This window comes from Piliocolobus tephrosceles, chromosome 16, assembly GCF_002776525.5.
Source record: "Piliocolobus tephrosceles isolate RC106 chromosome 16, ASM277652v3, whole genome shotgun sequence".
In the NCBI taxonomy this organism is placed as follows: domain Eukaryota; kingdom Metazoa; phylum Chordata; class Mammalia; order Primates; family Cercopithecidae; genus Piliocolobus; species Piliocolobus tephrosceles.
The window spans coordinates 29,926,499-29,947,679 of NC_045449.1; the positions used below are offsets into that span (position 1 = coordinate 29,926,499).

Here is a 21,181-nt window from a genome sequence, read left to right on the forward strand (position 1 = left end):
CTACTTGGGAGGCTGAGGCAGGAGAATCTCTTGAACCCAGGAAGCGGAGGTTGTGGTGAGCCGAGATTGCGCCATTGCACTTCAGCCTGGGTGACAGAACGAGACTCTGTCTCCAAAAAAAAAAAAGAAAAAAAAAGAAAAAGGAAAGGGAGGGCCAGGTACAGTGACTCCTACCTGTACTCCCAGCACTTTGGGAGGCTGAGACAGGTGGATCATTTGAAGTCAGGAGTTTGAGACCAGCCTAGCCAACATGGCGAAACCATCTCTAAAAATACAAAAATTAGCTTGGAGTGGTGGTGCAGTGGTGGCGGTTTGAGGCTGAGGCAGGAGAATCACTTGAACCCAGGAGGTGGAGGTTGCAGTGACCTGAGATCACACCACTGCACTCCCGCCTGGGGAACAGAGCAAGACTCTGTCTCAAAAAAAAAATTTGCAAGTCGAATAAGAGGTCTGGGAGGCCCAACTCTTTTAGACTGGATGATCGGAATGTCCTTCTGAGGACATAACAAACCTAAATTATGAGGAGCCAGCCATATGAAGAGTTGGGGAAAAGAATATTAGGCAGAAGGAACAGTATTGTGAAGACCCTAAGGTGGGAAAGAGCTTGGTGTGTTTGAGGGCTATTATAGCTAGCGAAAGGTGAAATGATGAAGAAATGAGCAGTGACTGAAAGGCTTAAAATGATGATAGAGAGGTAGACAGGCCAAACCATGCAAACCATCACAGGCCATGGGAACGACCCTGGGTTTTAGTCCAAGTGCAATGGGAAGCAAGCCAATCAAGGATTCACACACCAGAGATGAGATCAGGTGTGTGTGTGTGTGTGTGTGTGTGTGTGTATATATATATATATTTTTTTTTCTTTTGAAACGGAGTTTTGCTCTTGTTGCCCAGGCTGGAGTGCGATGGTGTGATGGCTCACTGCAGCCTCCGCCTCCCGGGTTCAAGTGATTCTCCTGTCTCAGCCTCCCAAGTAGCTGGGATTACAGGCACCCACCACCACGCCCAGCTAATTTTTGGTTTTTTTTTATTTTTGTTTTTGTTTTTTTGTTGTTGTTGAGACAGAGTCTCGCTCTGTCACCCAGGCTGGAGTGCAGTGGCCGGATCTCAGCTCACTGCAAGCTCCACCTCCCGGGTTTACAATTTTTGTATTTTTAGTAGAGATGGGGTTTCATCATGTTGGCCAGGCTGGTCTCGAACTCCTGGCCTTGTGATCCACCTGCCTTGGCCTCCCAAAGTGCTGGGATTACAGACGTGAGCCACTGCGCCTGGCCAGGTTTATATTTTTTAAAGATGTCTCTGATGGTTTTGTGGGTATGCAATATTTACATCAAGCTTTACATTTATGATACATGCACATTTTTGTTTTTGTTGTGTTTTCTTGAGATAGAGTCTCCCTTTGTAGCCGAGGCTGGAGTGCAATGGCGCAGTCTCGGCTCACATGACCTCCGCCTCGCGGGTTCAAATGATTCTCCCACCTCACACCCCCCAAGTAGCTGGGACTACATGCATGTGCCATCAAGCCCAGCTAAATTTTGTATTTTTAGTAGAGACAGGGTTTTGCCATGTTGGCCAGGCTGGTCTCAAACTCCTGGCTTCAAGTGATCCCCCTGCCTCTGCCTCCCAAAGTGCTGGGATTATGGGTGTGAGCCACCGAATCAGGCTAGATATGCACGTTTTTAAATGTATGTTATACATCCAAAAAAGTTAAACAACCTGGCCATTATGTGGACAATGGTAGAGAGACGACTTACAGGCTTCTAATAGTCCAGGCAAAAGGTGATGGTGGCTTGGATTCATGAGATTGAATAGAGGGAGTTGGATGGCTTTGAGATTTTGTTTGTTTGTTTGTTTTTGTTTGTTTTTGGTTTTTTTTTGAAATAGAGTCTTGCTCTGTTGCCCAGGCTGGAGTGCAGTGGTGCAACCTCCGCTCACTGCAACCTCCGCCTTCTGGGTTCAAGCAATTCTGTACCTCAGCCTCCCCAGTAGCTGAGATTACAGGCACCCGCCACAATGCCCAGCTAATTTTAGTAGAGACAGGGTTTCACCATCTTGGCCAGGCAGGTTACGAACTCCTGACCTTGTGATCTATCCGCCTCGGCCTCCAAAGTGCTGGGATTACAGGCGTGAGCCACAGCGCCCAGCCACGGCTTTGAAGTTTTAAAGGTAGAATTGACAACTGGAGATGGATTGGATGTGGCAGTTGAAGGAAAGGGAAATCAGGAATGACGCCTAGATTTCTGGTTTGTGCAGCTCAGTGCAATTTATTAAAATAATCACAATTATAGGAAATAGTTCCATAGTCCATGCTATGTGCCAGCCATAGTTCTAAGTGCCTTACATGTAATTTATTTCATTGTTCAGTATTATGGTTACTATCTTCCTCCATTTCATTGATGAGAAAAGCAAAGAAAGGAGCACATAGATGGAGGAAACTGGGGGAAGAATAGCTTTCAAACATGTTAGGCAATGAGAAGTTGAAAGTTTTTGAACAGCAGAGAGGTATGAATCAAAGCTCTTAAAAAGTTTTCTTTTTTCTTTTCCTTTTTTTTTTTTTTTTTTTTCGAGATGGAATCTCGCGTTATCGCCCAGGCTGGAGTGTAGCAGCACAATCTCAGCTCACTGCAACCTCCTCCTCTCGGGTTCAAGTGATTCTCCTACCTCAGCCTCCCTAGTACCTGAGACTACAGGCATGTGTCACCATGCCGGGCTCATTTTTGTATTTTTAGTAGAGTCAAGGTTTCACCATGTTGGCCAGACTGGGTTCAAAGTCCTGACCTCAGGTGATCCACCTGCCTTGGCCTCCCAAAGTGCTGTGACCACAGGCGTGAGCCACCATGGCCAGCCTCTTAAAGATTTTTCTAATGACATCTTTACGAAATCTATGTCTGTCTGCTAGGAGTTGTACCTTGAACCAGGTTTCTCTTTCTCTCTCTCTCTCCCTCTCTCCCCCCCTTCTCCCCCTGTCTCCCCCGTCTCTCTCTCTTTCTTTTTTTAGAGATGGTTTCACTCTGTCACCCAGGCTGGAGTGCAGTAGTATGATCATGGCTCACTACAGCCTCAAACTCTTGGGCTCAAGTGATCCTCCCACCTCAACCTCCCGAAGTGCTGGGATCATAGGTGTAAACTGCTGCGCCCAACTCTGTAACCAGATTTTTCTAACCTCCTCCATCTCCTTATGATTTAACTTTGGTGGGCCATAAATACAGAATTACCCAGCAGTATAGTTACCGATTTGGTGATGAAATTTGGGGAATAGGTCTAGGCTAGAGATAGAGATTTTGGAGCCATATATGTAAGAAAGATAATTAAACCCATGGTATGCTAAAGGGTTAGTGTAGAGAAAATGTACGAGTATAGAACTAAACTTTACAAAATTGGCTGAGTTTGGTGGCTCACACCTATAATCCCAGCATTTGGGGAGGCCAAGGCAGGAGGATCACTTGAGCCCAGGAGTTCCAGACCAGCCTGGGCAACATGGCAGGACCTCCCCACCTCTCTACAAAAAAGAAAAAAAAAAATTAGCTAGGCGTAGTGACACACGCCTGTAGTCGCAGCTACTTGGGAGGCTAGGTGGGAGGACTGCTTGAGCCTGGGAGGTCGAGCCTGCAGTGAGTTGTAACGGCACCACTGCACTCCAGCTTGGGCAACAGTGCAACACCCTGCCTCAAGAAAGAAAAAATCCTTGCCACTCTTTTCCTCATATACCATCTCTTATTTCTTTGGTCATACTTTCTTATGAGTTATCTGCAATTCCTGTTTTTATTTCCTCACTTCTAATCCATCCTCAAACATCTGCAGTATGACTTTTGCCTTCATATCTCTACTGATTTCTCAGCAATAACATCAAATACCTCCATGTTGCTAAATCCTGTAGACACTTTTTACCCCTTCTCCTGTCTATAGCAACTAATATTGTTGATCACTTATTTATGCATTTATTCAACATACATTAATTTGTGTGTGTGTGTGTGACAGGGCTAGGCCTCACATGGATAAGAGTGAACAGATTGATATAGTCCCTTCTTTCATGAAACTCCGAAAACATCCTAAAATATACTATTCTGCTTTTCCTCCTACCTCTCTGACTGCTCCTCAGTTCTCTTTGCATTCTTGGGTTTATCTGTTTCTTCCCCAAGCACTCACTGTCCACATTCTTCATGAATAGTGTTCATGCCCACAGATTGAATTATCATCTGTATGCTCACAGTTCACAAACTTAACTCCAGATCATTCCTTATCTTCAGACACATATAATTAAATACCTCTTGGATAGAGATCTTCACTCTAACCTAACATATAAAATGAACTCATCACCTCCCTATCGTTCCCCAAACTTCTGCCATCTCTTATATTTTCCTATTTTCAGTGACGAGTACCACCATTCATCCCTTGCCCAAACCTAAAACATAAGCCTTATCAGTCCTAGTGTCAGACTTCCTGGGTTCAAATCTTAATTCTACCTTGTGTGTGTGTGTGTGTGTGTGTGTGTGTGTGACAGAGTCTCGCTCTGTCATCCAGGCTGGAGTGCAGCGGTACGATCTCAGCTCACTGTAAGCTTCGTCTGCCGGGTTCACGCCATTCTCCTGCATCAGCCTCCCCAGTAGCTGGGACTACAGTTGCCCGCCACGACACCTGGCTAATTTTTTTGTATTTTTAGTAGAGACGGGGTTTCACCATGTTAGCCAGCATGGTCTCGATCTCCTGACCTCATGATCCGCCCGCCTTGGCCTCCCAAAGTGTTGGAATTACAGGCGTGAGCCACCACTCCCGGCCATCTTAATTCTACCTTTTAACTTCTCTGTATCTCTTAAAATAGAGGAAGTAATAGTACCTGCCTGGTTATCAGGTAGGTGGTGAGGATGTAAAAATGTACTTAGCAGAGTAACTTACATAAAATCATACTCAATAAATATCAACAGTTATTTGTTTAAACCACCATCATCATGTGGCTGGATCATTTCAACAGTTTCCTGAGTGGTCTCCCATTAGATTATGAGCCCGTGATGGTCCCAAAAGGTGAAAAGAAGGGAGATTGATCAATACTTTCACCTAAAAGTGGAAGAGAATGAGGTTGGAAAAGCTTTCGGATTGATGCTGTATTTTGAAAACAGCATTGGTTCATTTTTCCTTAGAATATGTGGATTTTTCAGAGAAAGTATTGGAAAATAAAACAAATATAAAGAAGATAACATTTGTAATCAGCACCCAGAGAGAACCACTAACAGGTATATATACGCCTCTGGATTTAGAGTTTTGTATCTTTTTTTCTTATTTCAAAGCATTTTTCTGTATCATATCTTTCAACAATATGATTTAAAAGGCACATCCCAATCATATAAATAAATACATGTTCATTGTATTTGAAAAGTACAGAAAAAGGAAGAAAAGTAAAACTCTCACTATTCCACAATAACCACTTTTAACATTCTGCTGAATATCCAAGCTTTTTTTTTTTTTTTTTTTTTTTTTTTTGAGACGAGTCTGTGGCGAGATCTTGGCTCACTGCTACCTCCACCTCCTGGGATCAAGTCATTCTCTCCTGCTTCAGCCTCCTGAATAGCCGGGATCATAGGCGTGTGCCACCACTCCAGCTAATTTTTGTTTTTTCAGTAGAGATGGGGTTTCACCACATTGGCCAGGCTGGTCTCAAACTCTTGACCTCAGGTGATCTGCCCACCTCAGTCTCCTAAAGGGCTGGGATTACAGGTGTGAGCCACCACGACTGGCCTATCCTAGCCTTTTTTTTCTATACATATATAGTCATACCGTATACTATATTGTTTTGTATTCCTTTTTTACTTAACACTTTATGAATTTTCTGTTATAAAATATTCTATAACATTATGCAGCTATCTGATTTACCGTGTTTACATTATCTCTCTTTATACCTGGCTTTCCAATTTCCCCTATTCCTCTAGTTTAGTAACAGAGGAAATAATAATACGTGAGTATGTTATACAAAATTTTAATGTACTTCTGATCACTTTTTTAAGAATGAAGTTTTAAAATACTTAAACACTTTTTTTTTTTTTTTTTGAGACGGGGTCTCGCTCTGTTGCCCAGGCTGGAGTGCAGTGGCCAGATCTCAGCTCACTGCAAGCTCCGCCTCCCGGGTTTACACCATTCTCCTGCCTCAGCCTCCCGAGTAGCTGGGACTACAGGCGCCCACCACCTCGCCTGGCTAGTTTTTTTTTTTTTATTATTTTTTAGTAGAGACAGGGTTTCACCATGTTAGCCAGGATGGTCTCGATCTCCTGACCTCGTGATCCACCCGTCTCGGCCTCCCAAAGTGCTGGGATTACAGGCGTGAGCCACCACGCCCGGCCTTAAACACTTTTTCACTCACAGAGTTAATGGGCAAAATGTGAGAAAAATAAATCATCACTTTGCTCTCCATCCTTCCTTACACCCTGAAATTAACCTTAGGGACAGCTAGTTCATTTAACCTCATCAATCTTGTTCTCTAGTTCCAGGTCCTGGAATCTAGGTCTTAGTTTCCGAAAGAAACTTACTTTTGTGTAAGCACACCTATTATATACTAGGCACTTGACCTAATTTATCTGGTTTATGCTTCACATGCCCGAGAGAGATACTATCATTGTCTTCATTTCACAGATAAGAAGGTTGAGGAGACATTAACTTTCCCAGTCACATTCAGGGTAGAGATTCAAACTCACATCCAATGCCTCCTCAACCTCTTTTACGTGCACCACTATCCTCTAGCCCCACTGCCCGTATATAGGCCTAGGTTATATCACCATTGCCTGCTCTTGAGCCTGGAAGGAAAATGAGCTGAGGGGTTTTGCTTTTCGCAAAGGAACAGGATATTTCATCATCTCTATGTTTACGTTTTTCAGAGAATTTCTGTGCGAGGAAACAAATCCATTGTCAGCTTTTTAAATATATTCCTTTGGAGTAGCCACTTAACATCCTCTGAGGCCCAGATGGGCCAGCTTTGCTGGGACCAAGGGAAATATTTGGGCCTGGAAGGCTACAGAGATCACCGCCTTGCTAGGTCTCCCGCGCACCCCGATGACGTCACGCGGCGAGGTTCTCTGACGTCAGAGTTTCCTGCCCACCATCTTTGTCCCTGGCAAAGTGGGTTTTGCGCAGTGGCTTAGACCTAGAAAAGAATCGTGACGGGCAGGAAACCATTACACCACCACCCGGGCTGTGCTCTCTGGCTGCCGCCGCCACCCCCGCCCTCGACTTCGCCTCCGCCTCCGGTGAGTTCAGGGAGGCTGCCTTTGGGGTGTGTCCCTAATTGACGGGGTAGGGGACGAAGAGAAGGGGAACCCCAGGCTGGGTCGGAAACCGGCGGAAGCGAGGAAATCCTAAGAGCGTGACCGTTGATGATGCAGGGAACCGTCGGGTGTGACCATTGAGAGGAAAAAGGTTGGAGAAAGGGTCTCCACCGTGATGACTGTGGTGCGGTGAGGGAATCCTCGGGTGTGGCAGCAGGTAGTTGGGGGCGTGAGGGTAAGATGTGTTTCGGAATTGGGGGTTTAGGAGGACCAGAGGCCAGGGGTGTGGCTGATAGAGCCTGGAGGCCGTGGGGGAAACCTTCTTTCTTCCCCGCTCGGCGTCGTTCACTGAGAGTCTGAGACGTGTCCAGCAAAAGCGAAAGGGAAAAGGGATTCCCTCAAAGGTTTGCTCATTGATGGGCGAACGTCGTCTGTCCGGTAACTTGAGGGTAAGAGACAGCCTCTTCCCTGCTCCGTAATGGAGGAGCATATCGCTAGAATCTTGACCACTTGGGGAAAGAAGAGGCATTCTTGACTCTTGGAGGAAGGAAAGAGTAACCTCCAGAATTGACCCGATGTAAGAGAGGGGGAAGCAAATGGGGGTAAATCTTAACCCAGCTTTTTTTTTTTTTTTTTTTTTTCTTTTTCTGGGCTCTGCGGGAATGGTCTGGTTTGGGAAAGGCTGTAGATTAAGCTGAAAGTAAAGAAACTGGAACTTTCTGTTATTTCCTTATCATTTGAATCCAAATAATTTGTTCATGCTGCTTATTTTCAAGAGCAGTCTTCTATTGGAGGGGTGGGGTGGGGGGACAGGCTTTTACTGAACTCACGCGGATGCTTCATTAAACGTTTGACTTTTATTTTATTTTTGTATTTTTAGTGACAGGGTCTTACTGTGTTGCCCAGTCTAGTCTCGAACTCCTGGGCTCAAGCGATCCTCCCTATTCGGCCCCCCAAAGTGCTGTGATTACAGGCGTGAGCCAGAGCGCACAGCCAAACTTGACTTTTGAAAAGAAAAAATGTTTTGAAAACTGCTAAAGACTTATCGTAACCATTGTGGTTTAAAAGAAAATGCATTAAGCTTACAAAGGCAGAATGACTAAGAAAGAAGGTGGTCTCAATGAGAATCAATTTAAATTATTAATTACCTTCCTTGTATACTTGAATTACTTAGCCTCAGGGTACACTTACAAAGTAATAATATAAAGTAGCAGATGAAGGAGGTGCAGCTCTATAAGAAAACGTGTAACACATTCCAGTGATGACTAAGCGTGCTGGTAAGGTGAGAACTGTTTGCAGGTATCTTAACCCTTGAAACTTTCAAGGAAGCAGAAAGGATGATGTATAATGCAAGCATCCTCACTAAAAGCTGGGTGGTAAAATCAATATAAATCTAATATTCTGACTGTATATGAAGAAACTCAAGGAAGTCCAGTTCTTTCATTCTTTCCGTCCTTAAAAGATCCATATTTTGAAGTACTAACTTTTTAGGCACAGGTTTGAACCAAGCTGAGCAAGGAATATATTAAATAGGGCACGTTCTCCTTTCTCTTGTCCTTTCTTTCCTTCCAGGCTTAAGTTTTCCAGAGTTTAATGTTATTTTGGTTAAGAATTAGATGTAAAACTTTTGAACTCCTTTGCTTCTATATAATATTAAGAAGCTACTTTGTAGTCTAAGTAGAAAGCACAGGTGATTTTAGCTTTTGTGTCATAATTTCTTATGAGCAAAATAATACCTGATGATGCTATTGTCTTTGCATTGTTACTGAATATTTGATTAGAAATGAATTTGGCACCTCTCACCCTTACAATAAAAGATTACTGGAATGACAACTTTGTTCTGTTTTTTACTATGAGCACTGAGCTTTGTAAAGTCCAACTTTGTGAAAAGAAGAGTTTAGGGACTTCACGAACTAATTTAGCTTCCCAGAGAGCCATATGAATTAAGATCCTATTAATTTTTTTTGACCTTATTCTACCCAAGGTATTAATCTTATTTTGCTACTCAATTTCTCTTTTAGGGAACTGGAGGGAGGTATAGGAGAAGAGGGACTTTGACAACCTATATTTCGTAGAAACTAGGTTATGTTAAATCTGGATATATAATCCTGTGCAGGGAGGCCTACTCCGAAATGCAGTGACATCACACTGTGGTCAGGGCAAGTAAGAGTGATTATGTGCTTTGACTCTGGCAGCTTTGTTGTTTAACAATGGCCTTAGGCCATACCATAAATCCTCAGAACAGCAGTGACTTGTCTGGTTTGATCTGGAGGAAAGGTAGTGTGAGTTCAAATTCCGTCATGGCTTTGCTTATTTCTCTGGCTCTTCTGAAGGAACATTTTCTCCCCCAAAGGAGCAGCTTGATTTTTGAGGCACTTCAGCAAATATTTGAGTTTTTTTGTTTTTTTTTTTTTCCTTGAGCTCTATTTTGTGTACTTTTTCTGTTACTTCTAATTAAGATGTCAGTTTTTGCCATCCTGTATTTTGGAGACTGTGGCTATGTCCATATCTAGCATGTGATTAAATGTGTCTCTCATTATATGAGGTAAGAACTCACTATATGAGAGATACACTTAATCATATATATGTGATTTTTTTTTTTTTGAGGTGAAATTCACGTACCATAAAATGAACCAGCTTAAGGCATACAGTTCAGTGGAATTTAGTACACTACCAGTGTTGTGCAACAATCACGTCTTCTATTTGTTTTTATTTAGACTATTTTCATTTTTCTTGGAGTTTCTTTTGGCTTAAGGCAAGAACCAGCTTGGCACCATGTTTCTCTGCCAATATGGATAGGGAATATTTTGTTACTATTGTTTACAATAGTGTTGGTTACTAGAGGGATATCCCTTCTCTTTAGAGCAGCAGGGACTCTTAATTTAGAATCTATGTTATGGGCTTCTAAAAATACTCTCTCTCTTCCCTGACCCTCCTCTCTTCCCTGAAATTTTGTGGGTGGGTGCATTATTTTCTAGTTAAGATGAGAACACTTAATGCTCACAATGAACAGGACAGTAATATATTCCTTGACATTGAAATTGTTAGGGGAGATAATGAAATATGTGAGCTGTTAAAGGCATGACTTAAGACTTAGGTTAATTTATTGTTTAATAGAATGTAGTGAAAATTCCTGTAAAGAATTTACTCATGCCTGTAATCCGAGCACTTTGGGAGGCCGAGGTTGATGGATCACTTGATGTCAGGAGTTCCAGACGAACCTGGCTAACAAGGAAAACCCCATCTCTACTAAAATACAAAAATTAGCTGGGCATGGTAGTGGGTGCCTATAGTCCCCGCTACACTGAAGGCTAAGGCAGGAGAATCGCTTGAACCTGGGAGGCAGAGGTTGCAGTGAGCCCAGATCGAACCACTGCACTGGAGCCTGGGCCACAGTGAGACTTTGTCTCACAAAAAAAACAAACAAACAAGATTTTAATGGGCTGGGTACCGTGATCCCAACATGTAGTCTCAGCTACTCGGGAGGCTGAGGCGGGAGGATCACTGGAGTCCAGAAGGCGGATGTTGCAGTGAGTCCCAGCTGGGACTACAGGCATGTGCCACTATGCCTGGCTAATTTTTGTATTTTTATTAGAGATGGGGTTTCACCATGTTCCCCAGGCTGGTCTCAAACTCTTGAGCTCAAACTATCTGCACACCTCGTCCTCCCAAAGTTTTGGGATTACAGGCATGAGCCATCGTGCCTGACCAAAAAAAATTTAATGTGTGTGTGTATAAGAGCCTTTTCAAAGAAATTGGGTGACGAATTCTAAGGAGGTTTTGTTTTAAAATCTTAAACAAGTTTTAAAGGACATAACATAGCATAGTAAACATCGTAGACAGATTGTAATGGATTTGAGCTATAGTCCTTCTTTGAGGCTCAAGTAATCATTTCTGTTTATTGGTTTTTCTGTTTGTATATATAAATTCATAGATAACTTCAGATTTATTCCAGGTCTTTTATGTGAAAAATTCCTTTCTTCATTTGTCCACTTCACATTGAGTTTACATTATGAATGGATTAAATGATTATAACATTCTTTGAATTTTTGCTAGAAAGGCATTGTAAAAACATTGCATAAGGCAAGCCTCAGTATAATTTTTAATTATAACAAGTATTAAAGGAGAAATTTCTATATTCTGTAATGATATTTGTGAGTCCTAGCTCGCTTCTTTTAACAAGATCATTCTGTGAATTTCTGGTACAATCTAAAGAGCTATTGGGATCAAGACTATAAATAGTAATTAGCTGGTTGGAAAGATAGCAGATGAGTCTAATTTCCATTAAACTGTACAAGTAGCACATTTTTGAGATCAGATTTGAACCAGAAGTTTTTCATTATTTTATGTTTATCTGGCTCTTTTTTCTTTCCTTTAATTACATTGATTTATTTGCTGCTTAGGTCTTTTCTCCTAGATACATATTTACTATTGTTTGCCAAATATATTATGTCATATTGACCTGATAATAATGAGCAGGTGCCAGGATGTCTTGTCCTGAAGTTGGTAATAAGTATTATTAGTGATGGTGATAAGGAAAAAGATACTCATTTTTGAGTACAGAAGGAATATTATTAAAAATATATATATATTTATATCTTTTTTCCCCTTGAGACAGGGTCTCACTCTGTCATGGAGGCTGGAGTGCAGTAGTGAGATCATAGCTCCCCGTAGCCTTGACCTCCTAGGCTCAAGCAATCCACCCACCTCAGCCTCCCACGTAGCTGGGACTAACAGGTACATGCCACCATGCCTGACTAATTCTTGTATTTTCAGTAGAGATGGGGTTTTATCATGTTGCCCAGCTTGGTTGCAAACTCGTGCGCCCAAGCAATTCACCTATCTTGGCTTCCCAAAGTGTTGGGATTATAGCATGAGCCACTGCACCTGGCCTAAATTTCTATTTATTTATTTATTTGAGATGGAGTTTTGCTCTGTTGCCCAGGCTGGAGTGCAGTGGCATGATCTTGGCTCACTGCAACCTCCATCTTCCAGGTCCAAGCGATTCTCCTGTCTCAGCCTCCCAAGTAGCTGGGATTACAGGTGTGTGCCACCACACCCGACTAATTTTTGCATTTTTAGCAGAGACAGGGTTTCACCATGTTGGCCAGGCTGGTCTTGAACTCCTGACCTCAAGTGATCCGCCCACCTCGGCCTCCCAAAGTCTGGGATTACAGGCCTGAGCTACTGTGCCCAGCCCCAAATTTTAATATATTTAAAGAAGTCAGGTACATTGGACAAAGTCTTATAGTTTCTCAAATCAGAAAATGTGGTCTTATTATTTAGTAAAAATGTGACCAGACTGTGCCGTTTTTGTTAGTGGGGCCATTTGTCATCTGGATTACTTCTTCTGGAAATTGGGATGGAAGAGTTAAGGTTAAGGTTGAGATCCACGTTCTTTTGTTTCAACAGCAGTTTGATTCTCGTGTCTGAACAGATGTCTCAGTCTTTTGCCTTGTTTGTAACTATAAACTGGCATTATTTGGGAATACTCTTGGACTAAATCTAGATTGTTGGAATCTAGCCACATTTTTTTGTTTAAATCCAAAAATATAGTTAGGTACAATGAATAAGATCTAGTATTAGATAGCAGATAAGGGTGACTACAATCAACAATAATTTACTGTACATTCAAAAATAACTAAGAGTATACTTGAATTGTTTATTATACAAAGAAAGGATAAATGCTTGAGGTATTGGATACCCTATTTACCCTAATGTAATTATTATGCATTGTCTTTCTGTTACCAAAATATCTCATGTACCCTACAAATATATGCACCTACTACATACCCACAAAACTAAAACTTAAAAAAAAAATTCCATGTGTAAGTCATGGTTGCCTCTCTAGATGTTTGTTGTGAAAGAATATTGTCCTACTAATTTTGAATTTTTTTTTTCTGAGATTCTTTTTATTGAAAGTTTCATGTAGTAGATCGGCAAAATTGTTTTTTCTTTTGACCTTACACTGCTTCAGAATATATGCTTTGGAGTGGTTCCAGCTTGAGGCAAGGAATTTACCAGATTTTCCTGAATGGAAAGTAATTGCAGATATATTTATAAAAAGGTCCAGCTTTAGCTCTTGAAAGCTTTGAGGATTTACTGTGGATAAAATCACAAAGCCATAATAGGTTCATATTTTTACCCGATTACATTTGGCCTTTAGATTTTTGCCCCTATTAGCAACTTGAGGAGTTATATTCTTAGTTTTCTCTGCATCCCGTGAACCATCAACAGTGGTGATAAAGGAAGATGATACTCATTTTTAGAAATTCTTAAATATAAGTGTTCCTAAAATTAATTGGATGTTTGTAAAATTAATTGGATGTCTTGTTGGATATCTGTAACCTGAATGAAGGAATTCTTTTCTCTTGCTATAGGTGCACATTAAAGATCCAAAGTCATGACTGACTCCAAGTATTTCACAACCAATAAAAAAGGTAAGTATGAGAATACAATCAAATCTTTGAAAATTTTCAAAAGTTGTAGTGTAAGATTGCCCCAAGCAGAATGTTCCTGACCTCTTCCTTCAGACATACTACATGTTGACAATCTCATTGGACATCTGCTACTTCTACAGATGAATGTATTCATGCAAGTTATTAAAGAGTAGGTTTTAAAAGATAGGGCTGTGATGCACATTATTTTGACTTGAAGGTTCTGTTTAGTGAAAGAGACTCCTCTTTTCTATTTGAGATCAATACTGATCCATTGAAGATTGGTTAAGTGTGAGGAGGACAAAAGAAGCAGCATACTTTTTCTCTGTTATTAAATAATTTTTACTTGGAAATAAACATTTTATAACAAAGAATACAATTAAAGCAATACCGATGTGTATATAAAAGGTAAAAATGAAAGTTCTCCCTGTTCCAGTTCCCAAGGGAACTTGGTATATATCCTCAAGTCTTTTTCCATGCATGTAAGTGTATATATTAATACATATGATTTAAAAAATTTTTATCTTTAATGAAAACGCAATCTTGCAAAACAATAAATAGAAATGGGTTATTTTCATATCCGTCCATATACATCTACCTTGTTCTTCGTCTAGATGTGTATTTAAAACAGGAAATCTCCAGAGCCATCTATGATTTTTAGGTCATAGACTGAATTACTTGAGGGGCTTTGAACTTATTAGTCTCATCATCTTTGTTATCAGTAATATAATGCTTGTTTTTGCGTGTGTGTTTGGGTCTAGGAACAAAGGATTCTTCTGGGGAAAGTCTAACCTTTCATCTTTTGTAAAATTTTTCCTAAATAAAATAGATCATTTCTAGAAATGTGGAGGGTCTTCCCATCAAAGACAAACATTTTAGCCCATCTCAGCTTATTGTGCCTGTAGCTTAGCTTGCTTTATTTGTTGCTTAGGATCAGAATTCTGTGCTTTTGTATTCAGGAGTCCTTATATTTACCAAAGTATTCCAGACATGACACCAGCTACCATTTTTCTTTTACTCTTGTTGCAGTGAGTTGCTTAATTACATCAGCTTGTTGTCTGTAGCTTTCAATCTTGGCAACACATTTAGAATTGCTCAGGCAGGGAACTTTGAAATAATATTGATGCCTGGGTCTCAACCTCAGCCTGATTTCATTTGTCCTGAATATGGTCTGGGTGTGGGGATTTTAAAGGTTCTCCACGTGGCCAGGCATGGTGGCTCATGCCTGTAATCCCAGTATGTTGGGAGGCCAAGACAGGAGGATTGTTTGAGTGCAGGAGTTTGAGACCAGCCTGGGCAACATGGTAAGACCCTATCTCTATGAAAAAAATTAAAAAATTAGCCCTGTATGATGGTGCACACCTGTAGTCCCAGCTATTTGGGAGGCTGAGATGGGAGGATCACTTGAGCTTAGGAGGTTGAGGCTGCAGTGAACTGTGACTGTGCCACTGTACCCTGGCCTGGGCAACAGAGAGAGACCCTGTCTCAAAAGAAAACAAAAATTAAAAAGAAAGCTCCCCAGATTGTTTTAATGTGTAGCCATGATTGAGAACTACTGCTAGCTGCTAACAGTGCTTGGTAGGTTTGATTGGAGGGAGGAAGAGGGAGAAAAGATAGGAGTTTAATAAAGTTGTAGAATATATGACTTTCCCTCTTTTAGTACCCCTCTTTGGTCCTGCCCAACTTCTTCCTCCTTATTTTTATTACTTACACCTCACAAAAACCATTAGCCACTTGTCATTCATTCTCAGCTTTTTCTGATTTTCTTTTGGAAATATGTTTATTTCTTCTGTTAACATTTTGTATGCTTTGATGAACAAAATGTCTATAATTATATAAAGATATAATTACAATTAAATAGTTACAATTTTAAAACTCTCTTAAGTCTTCAAACCTACTCTTGAAAAGGGTCCTGGTGACCTTTTTTTAATTCAGGCATTTGTAAAAGTTTGAGACTGCAGATTGAATCACTGCTGATAAACATCATACTTTAAAAAAATTGATAGATTGTGTTCCCTGTGCTTCCTGCAACACTCACCAGAACTGCCACTGAAACATATTCTTTAAATTTATGCCTTTGGAATTGGAATAATTTCTGTTACATCCTGCTTTGATTCTATAACACCTGCTGCTGTTCACAATTCAGACTTCCTGAAACCCTGCCATTTGTCCTATACTGTTCCCGGAAGTGAATGAGAGGAGATAAGAGCTGGATTTGGCAGGCTGGGAGGTGGTGAAGAGTCCTATGAAGAATGACTCTTTAAAGGGCCCAGCTTTTCTTACTATGCTACTTTTGTAGCAGTTGATTAAATAGAAATTTTGGAACAATTTTTTTGCCTTATTGGCCATGAATATTGAAACGAAAAAGTGTTCTACTTATGTCTTACTGATTTCTTCCTTTCCACGTAAGGGTTTCAGGCAAATCACGTAGTGTTCTGTCCCCACTATTTCTTTTCTTTCTTTTTTTTTTTTTTTTTTTTTTGGAGGAGGGGAGGTCAGGTTTTAATGTCGCAGCCCTCAGGCGCCGTCATCCAGAGCCTGCCAGGGCCCACGGCCATGTCGCTCACTCTGGTGGCCGTCGGCCCGCCTCATCAGGGCCTTTCGCGGAGACCGCCCCGTCGTCCTCGGGCACCAGCTCCACGTCCACCTCCAGCTGCCGCATGTAGAAGCCCACGGCGCACACCTAGAGCTGGCTGGCGGCAAGCACGGCGCCTGCAGCTGCGTCCCCCCAGCGTCAGCTGCATGGGTCCCCGTAGCGCCGCCAGGCCCACCGCGTGTGAGACGCTGCTCCACACCACGCATAGGCGGCCCAGTAGGAAGAAGCCATATGCTGCTTCGCCATCCATGTCACTCTGCATGAAGGAGGTAACCCTGATGACCGATGCCTGATGCCAGGAGGCTATTGCGGAACCAGGGGAAGAAGGCTGTCTCGTGCGCCTTTCGGAGGAGCGTGGCGCCCGCACAGTCCAGCTCAGACACAGGTGGCGGCGAAGCCCGGTTGAGGGGGCCATGGCCGGGGGCGAAGGACCCCTGGGCACTCCCCGCTCCGGGGCCACTGAGGTGGCAGTAGCAACCTCCGAAAGCGGAGACTTTCCCCACTGTTTCTGTGCTGGTGAATGAAATCTGGTTGAAAGGAACGACAGGAACAGTCTTGAAGGTGGAGGAAAGTCTTTGAGGCATGGTAGATGAGCTGGAGGATGTAGATGGAAAATTGAGGTGTGAGTAGTCAACCTCTTTTTCATGGGTTTAGTGGTTTTTTTCCATTTCTTTTAAACGATATTAGGGTTGTTACTTTCTTTTTTATTTTGGGTCCAGCATCTTGAAGATAAGTGAGCCTGGAGACCAGGCCTTAAAATAGTGGTTACAGTCTCTGACATTTTACAGTGCGGAGCCTAAGCAGTCATTCAAGATTGTACGTTTGGAATTGACTCCATTGTATACCATTCTTGGTTTCAAGATTATTCTTGTTTGATTGAATAGGAAGGGCCTTAAAGCCCACTAATTTATTAAAGTACTGATTAAAATAGTGATTCTCAACATTGGGTGTGCATTAGAGTCACTTGGTGGAGTTCTTAAAGGTATAAATATGAGTTCTCCTTGACATTATGATTTATTTGGCCCAGAGTGGAGCCTGTACTTTGTTATATTTAGTATTTCTCAGGTAATATGAGTGTGTGGCCAGGGTTGAGAAGCTTTGAATTCAAAAGTCAGGAGACACAGTGCTAGCCCAAGTTTGTCACTCACTCTGTGAAGTTTGAGCCTCATTTCTTAATCTGTAAAGCCGAGCATGGGTAAATGAGATAATAATGCCTTCTCCCTACCTACATTTATGTTCTTCTCCAGACTTTAACATTCTGATGGAAGATCATTCTTCATATACTGTTATCTCCCCACTGTAGCTAGATATAATGAGATTTACTTTTTCCCACTCCTGTGGTTCTTTTTTTTTTTTTTTGGAGACGGAGTCTCGCTCTGTCACCCAGGCTGGAGTGCAGTGGCCGGATCTCAGCTCACTGCAAGCTCCACCTCCCGGGTTTATGCCATTCTCCTGCCTCAGCCTCCCGAGTAGCTGAGACTACAGGCGCCCGCCACCACACCTGGCTAGTTTTTTGTCTTTTTTAGTAGAGACAGGGTTTCACCAGCTTAGCCTTGATCTCCTGACCTCATGATCTGCCCATCTCGGCCTCCCAAAGTGCTGGGATTACAGGCTTGAGCCACCGCGCCCAGCAATTTTTTTTTTTTTTTTTTTTTTTTGAGACGAAGTCTGGCTCTGTCGCCAGGGCTGGAGTGCAGTGGCCGGATTTCAGCTCACTGCAAGCTCCGCCTCCCGGGTTTACACCATTCTCCTGCCTCAGCCTCCCAAGTAGCTGGGACTACAGGCGCCCGCCACCTCGCCCGGCTAGTTTTTTGTGTTTTTTAGTAGAGACAGGGTTTCACCATGTTAGCCAGGATGGTCTCGATCTCCTGACCTCGTGATCCGCCCGTCTCGGCCTCCCAAAGTGCTGGGATTACAGGCTTGAGCCACCGCACCCGGCCTTCTGTGGTTCTTAAAGATCTGGATTGCACCTTCCTCTCTGGCCATAATTTAAAAGGTTTTTAAAACTTACTGATGACTTCCTTATCAGTGAGTCAGATAATAGTCTAGGGCTTTGAATTTTACGTATTCTATAATTTTAAAATCTTATTTCAGTTGCTGCTCTGCTATCCCGGTATTGGTTATTATATAGTGCAGTATTCTGCTCTAAATCTGTGGTCCTGGGACCTCACCAGTTTGCTCTCATCTCTTGCAGGAGAAATATTTGAACTAAAAGCTGAGCTCAACAATGAAAAGAAAGAAAAGAGAAAGGAGGCTGTGAAGAAAGTGATTGCTGCTATGACTGTGGGGAAGGATGTTAGGTAAGAGTCATCACTATTTATTACTTTAGAGGTCCATACCCCATCTTATGGCCTTTACTGCTTTTCCTTTAAAACTGTCATAATCATGGAACCTCTAAGAATGGGTTTGTCCTACTAAAAACATTATCAGGAAGTACAGTCGCTTTTGTATTAATGCTCTACTTAAGTGGGGTTTTTTTTTGTTTTGGGGTGTGTGTGTGTGTTTGTGTTAGAACAGTGAAACGAGTTTGATTTTTTTGCATTCACATCTAGCATAACACCTCCTGAGAGCTGGCACAGTTGCAAATGTTTTGGCTGAGGTAGTTTTAGAAGATGATAAAAGTATACTGAGAAGCATAAGTTCACATGATCTTTAATTGGCTGAAGCCACTGCCCTCAGCTTTACAACTGTACATTCAATTGCTGAATTCAAGATGAAAATCAATGTTAACCAAATCCATGTAGTCTTATTTCTTATTTCTGTAATTAAGACCATTTGGAAATAAGTAAGGATTATATGCAGGCCCCTGAGGATTATCCTAGGATCCTTTCAGGGGGTCCGTGAGGTCAAAGGTGTTTTCATAATAATTCTTAGATGTTACTTGCCTTTTTCACTATTTTGATGTTTACAGTGATGGTGCAAAGCGGTGGTGGGTAAAACTGCTGGTGCCTCAGCATGAATCAAGGCAGTGGTGCCAACCATAATGGTAGTCATCGTATTCCTTACCACCATGTGCTAAAAAAGAGCAGTTTCACTTAGGAATGTCCTTCATGAGAAGTAAAAATTTGTTTTATTAAAACTTGAACCTTTTTAATATTCTGTTTGATGAAATAGGAATTACCTGTAAAGCTCTTCTGCTGCATAGCAGTGTGATGGTCGACTTGAAAAAAAGCCCTTGTGCAGTTGTTTCAATTGCAAACACCATTTTTATATGAAAGAATGATTGCGAGACAAACTATATTTAATCAGACTTTGGTATTTGGAAGATATTTTATCAAAAATGAACAAAGTGAACCTGTTACTTCAAGGGAAAAAAATTGACAATAGATACATTTCAGGTTTTAAAGTAAAAATTAGAATTTTGGAAAACCTGTATCTCCCATCATAAGCTTGACAGTTTCCTAATGCTTAAAGACTTTTCTGAGGAGATTGGTGGTGAAATTAATGGTTGTGATTATTTACTGTTTTATAATGAAATGTGTCAGCATAACTCAGTGAACCAATATTTTTCCAAACGACCAGAGCCTATGTATATCACAAAATTATGGACGGATAAAAGATCTATTCAAAATACAGTGTAAGCCAGGCGTGGTGGCTCACGGTTGTAATCCCAATACTTGGGGAGGCCAAGGCAGGTGGATCACTTGAGGTCAGGAATTCGAGACCAGACTGGCCAACATGATGAAATTCCGTCTGTACTAAAAAAATACAAAAAAGCCAGGCATGGTGGTGGCATGTGCCTGTAATCCCATCTACTCTAGAGGCTGAGGCAGTAGAATCGCTTGAACACAGGAGGCAGAGGTTGCAGTGAGCCAGGACTGCGCCACTGCACTCCAGCCTGGGCAGCAGAGTAAGACTATCTCGAAAGAACAAAAAAACAAGAAAAACAAAATAGAATGTAAATGAATGGATTTTAATACAATCAAGTACAAAAAATTTATTGATATGGTTTCAGATTCTATATTTCAACTAACTTTTAAGAAACTACAATGTGTGGACTCAGAAAGAGGAAAACCACCATTTGTCTAGTTTTATTTATTTATTTTTGAGACAGGGTGTTACTCTGTCACCCAGACTGGAGTGCAGTTACGTGATCTCGGCTCACTGCAACCTTTGCCTCCCAGGCTCAAGTGGTTCTCCTGCCTCAGCCTCCCCAGTAGCTGGGATTACAGGCGTGCAACCACTACCACCTGGCTTATTTTTACATTTTTAGTAGAGACGAGGTTTCACCATGTTGTCCAGGCTGGTCTCGAACTCCTGACCTCACATGATCTACCTGCTTTGGCCTCACAAAAGTGCTGGGATTACAGGTGTGAGCCACTGTGCCCGGCTTGTCTAGCTTCAGTGTAACATCAAGAATTTCTAGTTATAACCAAAAAAAGAGAAAGAAAATAAGGAATATCTAGTTATATGAAAAAGCTATTAAAATATTATTTCCTTTTCCAAGTTTTATACATGTATGAAGTTGGATTTTCTTCTTATATTTCAAAACAACATTCTACAAAAGGTTGAATGCAGGAACATATGAGAAAGCCGTTTTTATTTAAAGTAGATATTAAAGAGAGTTGCAAAAAAAAAGCAGTGTTACCATCTCATTAATTTAAAAACAGTACATTTTACCTTGAAAATGTTATGAAATGGGTTTATTCTTATTTTAATGCATTAATTTTTAAAAAATTTCTCAGTTTTAATTCCTGACATGGTAAAATATCAATAGGTATATAACCCACACGAACAAAAACTTTTTGGGATCTCAGGAATTTTTAAGAGTATAAGGGGATCCTGAGACCGAAAAGGTAAGGGCTGCTTCCCTAGCCAGACAGGGCGCCCAGATAGAAATGGCAGTGTAGGAAATGACTCTGTATCTTCTCTTGATCCAGTTGCTGCTCTTCTGAGGTGAA

The 21,181-nt window shown here is 41.5% G+C and overlaps 1 protein-coding gene and 1 pseudogene across 5 annotated transcripts in view; one reads left to right on the forward strand and one right to left on the reverse strand.

The window, feature by feature from the left end:
* The first annotated feature begins 7,045 nt into the window (after window positions 1–7,045).
* AP2B1 (adaptor related protein complex 2 subunit beta 1) overlaps window positions 7,046–21,181 on the forward strand; it is a 140,024-nt gene continuing 125,888 nt past the window's right edge. For 3 of the 5 annotated variants that reach the window (XM_023190821.3, XM_026447590.1, XM_023190825.3), the window contains exons 1-3: window positions 7,046–7,229; window positions 13,628–13,687; window positions 18,475–18,580. In XM_023190821.3, the coding sequence (XP_023046589.2) occupies window positions 13,651–13,687; window positions 18,475–18,580 (143 nt within the window). In that variant the 5' untranslated portion in view covers window positions 7,046–7,229; window positions 13,628–13,650. Of the gene's footprint in view, window positions 7,465–13,627; window positions 13,688–18,474; window positions 18,581–21,181 lie in introns of all 5 variants that reach the window. The other 2 variants (XM_023190822.3, XM_023190823.2) reach the window with 2 other exon arrangements.
* On the reverse strand, window positions 16,248–17,537 carry LOC111525403 (annotated as a pseudogene).